Genomic DNA, 7,413 nt, shown 5'->3' with positions numbered 1-7,413 from the left:
CATTCGGCTTTCCTGTGTCGGTCCAGGAAGGCATTCTCTGTGTGTGTGTTTGTGTGTGTGTGTGTGTGTGTGTGTGTGTGTGTGTGTGTGTGTGTGTGTGTGTGTGTGTGTTTGGCATGGGATCTCTCTTTTGGAGGTGGTGGGCAAGATGGTCGATTGCTTAAAAAATACAGAATCGCCTACAGTCTAGAGCCGAGAATCTCCTTCCAGAGTCTCAGTGCGGATTCCGACCTAACCATGGTTGTGCTGATGCTGTGTTCACTGTCTGGCAACTCTGGGACAAGGCATACGAGCATCATACTAAAATGATTTAAAAATATTTCGTAACTTTGTGGACTTGAGAAAAGCCTATGATTCCGTGCCTAGCTCTGCACTGGATTGTGCTCTTTCTGTCCTCGGAATTCCTCCGACTCTCCTCGAGGTCATTGAGTCATTTCAGAATGGCATGGTGGCGGGCAGATGTGCGGGTGCCCGGAGGTGTCATGGATGAAATTTGTGTGGAGAATTGCTTGAGACAGGGGTGTATAATGGCCCCCAGTCCTCTCTACATAATCTTTATCTGACCCTGGGGGGTTCAATGGTAGACATCAGAAAACAACAGCTAACTCCCTTGTGAGCCCAACTTTGAAAACCTTTCCGGTGAAGGTGTTTGTACCCCTTGTGGAAAATGTCCTAAAGTGATCGTGATGCAGCCAAATAGATCTTGTGTGCCAACATTTGAAAAAAACACTTTCAGGCGATATTTCCGCCCAACCCTCGTCTACCTTCGGTCGCACCAGTTTTTAGGTGCGTGTGATACCCAGTCTTTTCGAAATGTGTATGAATTATCCTTTGAGTTGTTGCCCCTTTCCCTTTAGCCACAGTATGCCACTGATGATTGTGACAAGAAAATGTTCTCGACACCAAGCTACTTTGGTTGAAATGTTTGTGTAAACTTTGCATTCAATAGTGTTCATCTTTACAATTATTTTAATATAGCGATGAAAGGTTTCTATAATATTATCTCCATACCGCCTACAGTCAACTTCGCCAATAACGACTGCGGATATAACGACAGTTCGCGAATATCGACTGAATTTCCATGCCCAGAGCAAAGTCCCATCCAATTGTAATACATAATGAGACTTCGGGTATAACGACACTTCGCGAATAACGACACTTTTCTGATGCCCCACCGAGTGTCGTTATACGCGAAGTTGACTGTATTTACATATTTGACTGCTTAAAAACTGTCCCTGGTTCGAAACCTGGGGTTGACAGTCAATTTTCTTCAGATTTAGTCGATATTAAGAGAGTTACAAGGTGGAATATTGCTTCTCCGCCTTCGCGTGACGACGATAGTAATGTTCGAACTCTAACCTGCTTTTTTCTGTGTGTGTGTTTGTGTGTGTGTGTGTGTGTGTGTGTGTGTATGTGTATGTATGTGTGTATGTATGTATGTGTGTGTGTATGTGTGTGTGTGTGTGTGTGTGTGTGTATGTATGTGTGTGTGTGTGTGTGTGTGTGTGTGTGTGTGTGTATGTGTGTATGTGTGTGTGTGTGTGTGTATGTGTGTATGTGTGTGTGTGTGTATGTGTTCCTAACTTAGCACTGTACCGGAAGTTCCGCAACCCAGCAGCCCACCAACGTCAACAGGAAGGTAAGCAGCTTTCACCCCCCCCCACCCCCCAACACGAACACACACACACACACACACACACACACACACCTGAAGGTACACACACACCTGAAGGTACACACACACCTGAAGGTACACACACACACACTTGCAGGCACATGTACACATGAACGTGTAGCGGTAGCCACTGTGAGTATTTTCGCCTTTAGCTTTATTGCTAAAGGGGACCATTATCAGACACGGAAAAGCACAACTAACTACAAGTTGAGAGCCACCGCATCCCCCCGACCACCAACCCTATCGGTTTCTTGTTCTTATAGCCAGACCACCTTGAAAAGAATGAGATTGGACATGATCAGGGCTTTGATGGTTTTGTCGTACAGTTGCCAATGGCAACGGGCTGTGATGGTTTCTTGTACAGGTTGCCCCTGGCAGCGGGCTTTGATGGCAAATCAAAGCCCGCTCTCCGAGGCTGTTGATTGGTCGTAACCTAGCAAAGGGCATGTGGGTCGTTTGAATACCCTTTCTATGGGGGTTCCAGGGCATAGATTAACGGCCGGACATCGGACATTTTCCGGCCATTTTCGGCCACTGACCGGACGTTTTCAATTTCACCGGACATAGTGTCCGGTCGAAAAAGGAAAAAAAGAGCAGCGACCTTTCGACCTTTTTTATGCTGAGTTGGGCTTTCTTCGGAGCTTCGTGCCAAATGCGACTTGCATATCGTACAACTAACACGTCTACACCGTACCGTAGCCTCAGGCGTAGACTTTACACCATATTTACTTGATCCGCCTGTAGCAACGCGGTTGCTACAGTCAATTCACACTTTCGACCTTTAGTACATGGTGTCGACTTCGCACCTGAATCGATGGGTTGAACTGCAGTGCAGTTGTTCGCTCTTGAGGAAGATGTCATCTTTTATTTTTCACTCTTTCACTGACCAGGAATGCAGATAGTCTTTTAGAATGTCTTCTGGAAAGCGAAAGGGAGATTCAGAGGATTCAAGTGGATCTCGGACAATGATGCAGAGCTGACTACTTCCGCCTGGCTGATTTAGGACCGGCAGAAGAACGATCGGCTGTTAGCAGAATGTTTGAAGTGTTCCGTGTGCATCAAGGTTGTAGACAGAGTCCGCAGTTGTAAAAACTTCAGCGAGGCTTTCATAACCGGATCCAAGAACCTGAGAACATCAGCGTTCAAGGATCATGCTGGAACGGAGATGCATAAACGAGCAATGAATCTTTTCCGCAGGCAAGAGTGTCCCGCTCGAAATGCCCTCGAATTCGCTCCAATTGCGAAGGCACTGTGCGAGATGGACGATGGTGCTGCCGCTATTGCACGACGCAAATTCGAACTGACTTACCTTCTCTGCAAGGAGCATATCGCGTTCGCTAAATTCTTGACTGCAACGCTTTCTTGTACATACATTTGTCGTCAGCAATTAGTTCAGTTTCTAATACAAATAAATTGGCGAATTGTACATAGTACTGTGTGAGATACGTCCACATAATGAGTCATTGTGAATATACTTCAGTACTACTAAAAAAAAAGAAGAAACACCCTGAAAATGTGTTGTGGAAAATGTCCGGGCTTGTCCGGACAGATTTAAAAACGGAAGGACATTTGTCCGAGCTAAATGAAATCCTTTTAAGCTATGCCCTGGGTTCGCTGACGGCGAAAACTCACATCACCTGGTGTAAAGTCCCCATTGTAGGTTCCCAGCCCATTTTAGCAAACATTGGTAGTTTATTTCCTTTTGGTACCGGGTACTACCGCTATACCGTTACATTCCGTGTATACACCAAAGCCAACACAGCTGCTGTAACTCTGGAGCAGCTGTTATGATCAACCTGGGATCTTCTACACTGGGATCACGGTGTTTTTCAACAAACTGTGAAGTTTCAAACTGATGGTTGTTGATCAGACGGAGGTGAACAGGAGCAACATATCAGCTGCTGCATGGAAGCTTAGTATTCAAGTTCAAACAAAAGCATACGCAAGTGGAGGTCATCAGAACAGTAATTGTGTTCTTGGAGGTTCTTGTCGTACATCTAGAGTACAAAATACTTAGCAACGAGGGAAAGAAAATGAAACTTTCGTGGTTGACACTCCTGCAAAACAACGCCTGAAGGAACTGTACCCTGGAAAGTCATGGAGTTCTTGAGCCATTGGTTCCGCCGCTTTCGACTGCAGTACAGCAACAGCTACAGGACTTGCCGCAGAAATCCCTATCTCTTGTCTCTGTAACCATGGTTACTGCATCGTTACACAGTGAGCTGCTACATGCAGTTTGTGAGGTGTGTAGAAAATAATAGACGGAACACGGCTAGCATTTGTCTTGAACAAGCACAACGCGTACGCTGGCACTGGATCAAGTGAGGTGTGGTGTGCCAGTGTGTCCGGCATGCCGGCAGCTGACAAACTTCAGTGTACAAGTAGTACGGTGCAGCTTCCAACATGAGTTTCTTGCGTGTTGGGAGAGTATTTACAACACGTACCATGCTGTAGTTACACCGTTGATTACAGTACAGTGTGTATCGGTTATAGCGTGGTCGTGTAAAAGAATATAATTATCGCCTACAAGAATGAACTCTCATGTTTTCATAATCATATCATGGGTTTCATGTGCACTTTTATTCTTATAAGCAATTTCATCGCATAGTAGAATATATCAGTCCTAAGAATGGACTTTGTGTAGCGAAACATGCCAGATTAGTACAACGTGTATCGCATGTAGTAATAACATCTGTCTAATGCAGTTCTGATCTGACTCGCGTTGCGTCGTAGTGTTGCAGGTTCAACTGTTGTTGTCATGTAACTCGTGTTGGATAGCCGCATGGTAAGCCTATGGGACTATGACCAGCCACATGCGCAGTAGCACTACGTTGCACATACAATGATCTTCCTGCCCCTGCACACATGCATATGATGTGTCACACTTGATGTATCGTGTGTAAGAAATATCGGAAATAAGAATAGAAAGTCGTTTTTCAAACACCCACGTTATAACCCATACCTACTGTGCAGTAAAAACCTGTCTTAAGACGACCGCTCAACGGACCCTCAAAGTGTGGTCTCTCTAACCAGGTGGTCTCCTTATCCAGGGTCACTGGACTGGAAATAGCATCCCTTGGTCCTGACTGCAGTGGTCTTGTGGGACAGGTGGTCGCCGTATCCAAGTGGTCGCCTTGAGACAGGTTTTACTGTAGCTTGACGCCTAGTGCCATGGACTTCCGTTGCTGTACATGTGTATGGGTGTGCACGCAAACACGGTATGCCTGCTAATGGAAACGCAGGTGCTGCAATAAGCACCTTGTGTCCCCCCCCCCCCCCCCGGAAATGACGCGCATGCCCAAGTTTGTACCCATTTTTTTACGCCAGTGTGCGACATACACCTGGGGCATATTCACAGAACTTAGTAGGGTTGTTATTTGCAAAACGTCATCTGCACTTCATTCCTTACTTTCTTCTTGTTGTATGCAGGACCGGAAGGCTGTAACATATATATCAACAACCTTCCCGCTTACTTTATGGATTTTCACCTCTGGCAGCTGTTCTTAAACTTTGGTGAAATTGTCAGTGCCAAGGTTTTCATCGATAAGCACACGCATCAGAGCAAATGCTTCGGTGAGCCTTTCTTGTTGTGTGTGTTGTGCGTGCCGTAGACTGACAGATGTACTACGAACCATGATCGTGCGCCTGTCGCCTTGTATTCGTAGACGGTTGTGGGCTGTATAGGTCAGGCCTACACTGGGCATGCAAGTGTGATTTCTACCCTACATGTACATGCATGCTGTCATCAGGATATGTACTCGGTGTGGAGGAGACGGTTTCAAATAGGAACGGTTTGACAGCAAAATTGTGTAGACCCAAACCGATCATCAGCGTGGATTGTTCACTCGAAATATGTTTGTGGAAGGAAGCTGGCATGTTGAAGTTTGCTCTGAGGTCGGAGTCGATCGAACTGAGCCACTCCTTTGTGTTGGCCCGTTGCCTCCAAGTTGCCCGATTTTTTGTTTCAAATGTTGGTGTCACAGAGGTTGCTCCAAACCGAAACAGTTTTGGAGTGCACGTCAAGTTCACCCTGAGTTCTGAAATTAGGTAATTCCTATCGCTCCACGATGGCCAGTACAGAGAAGCAATAGGCCTCGTGTGTGCTTCCATTAGTTTTCATTTGTATACGGTGCTTTATTGGCGAGTAGCGAGCAGCTGTGTACCTGCGACAATAAGTTGATTTTTCGAAAGACGTTGAACTCAAGACGCAGTGGGAGCCAACACGGCAAAACCTCACCTGCTTAGTATAGCGCGTCTGGTCATCGCAGAGCCATGAAATATTGCCTCGGAGTAAAACACATCGTAGTCTCACTGTGACATATGTTTTCTAATGAAAATACCAAGAGAGAAAGGGAATATTGAGCCCGTTCCGGTTTGCAACCTATTTCCTATTTGAAACTGTCTCCTCTGCATGGGACATGTACAGTTGCGCTCACTGAAATCCGACCCAAAGTGCAAAGCTGGCACCCTGTACTAGTTCCCAGCACATCACTGTGTATGTGCATGCGTAGCGTGGCGTTCAGATACACCTAGCGTCTGGGACATGCCTCTTGTTGAAAACTGCACTGAACCGGATCCATAAGTTTGTTACAAGTTCGCTTCAAATTTCGATGTACCTGTCCTTCGAAAGATTTTAACCAGTACATCCGAATATATGACTAGTTCTACACAGTGCAAAAAGGACCAAGGAACTAAAAGTTACTCTGTAATGTCCACTAACACCACCAGTTACTTTACAATCAGCTCATGTGATAACATTGCACGACACTGACGGACAGTACTGGCGTTCTACAAATAGCTGGCAATCAGCTCTAGCACGTCTTGGGTGCGCACACCAACAGCCTTCCCACTTGGAAGGTTCTAAGTTACAGTGATAACATAGGATGGGAAGGTGCGCGCAACCAAGACAAGCTCAAGCTGAACATCTGAGCTGTGAAGGACGTTGGCGGATGTACATGCATGTTGATGACGATAGTGGCAAGACCATTGGACACGGAGAGCCTTCCAAGTTGGAAGGCTGTTGGCGGGAGTCTGCATCCAAGACGTGCTGATTGGCTGATTGGCAGTTAGTTGTAGAACGCCAGTACCGTCCGTCAGTGTCATGCAGTGTTGTCGCACGAGCTGATTGTAAAGTGAATGGTGGTGTTAATCGACATTATAGCGCAACTTGTAGTTCCTTGGTCCTTTTTTCACTATAAATTAATCCTGGGCTCTCCATTCGAGTTTAATTCTATACAGTTATTCATTCTTGTATAGTTCTGAATCAGGGCCATTGAGAACAGAAAAAATCTACAAATGTCGAAGTCTGTTCATGTTTGCACCTTGCTTATGTTCAGGAAACATAGCCAGCAATTGCATGGCATCACGTACATTGAAAATCAACACAATTTTGCGAATCGACCGTTTTTCAGCATCACTTTTCAACGAGGACAACATAAAGTCGGCCGAACGAATCCTAGAGGACGAGAATCACCCTTTACACTTCACCATCACGATACTGACATAGGTACGAGACGAAACAACTAAAAAATCCACAAGAAACCTGTATGGCCATCTTCGCGCTGACTTTAGTCGGAGGATTTTCGATTACCATTAAAATGTACGAGGAGCACTCAAAAATCAGCTACAGGCGTCCCTTTGTCGCTCCCTACTCCATTTTTTTTAAGGCACGAAAGTCGTGTGTCCACTTTCAAACCGGGAACGAGACATACTAGTGGTCCTTTTCAGCTGCTCCACAA

The 7,413-nt window shown here is 45.7% G+C and overlaps 1 protein-coding gene across 1 annotated transcript in view; it reads left to right on the top strand.

Moving 5' to 3' along the window:
• The window catches only part of LOC135817450 (CUGBP Elav-like family member 1-A), a 51,835-nt gene that overhangs the window by 42,365 nt on the left and 2,057 nt on the right, over nucleotides 1-7,413 (top strand). Inside the window, exons 14-15 of the mRNA XM_065330641.1 lie at nucleotides 1,589-1,639; nucleotides 5,105-5,248. Of these exons, the coding sequence (XP_065186713.1) occupies nucleotides 1,589-1,639; nucleotides 5,105-5,248 (195 nt within the window). The remainder of the gene's footprint in view (nucleotides 1-1,588; nucleotides 1,640-5,104; nucleotides 5,249-7,413) is intronic.

The sequence above is a fragment of the Sycon ciliatum genome, chromosome 5, assembly GCF_964019385.1.
Source record: "Sycon ciliatum chromosome 5, ocSycCili1.1, whole genome shotgun sequence".
NCBI lineage: Eukaryota > Metazoa > Porifera > Calcarea > Leucosolenida > Sycettidae > Sycon > Sycon ciliatum.
This window is presented reverse-complemented; position numbering and strand designations above follow the sequence as displayed.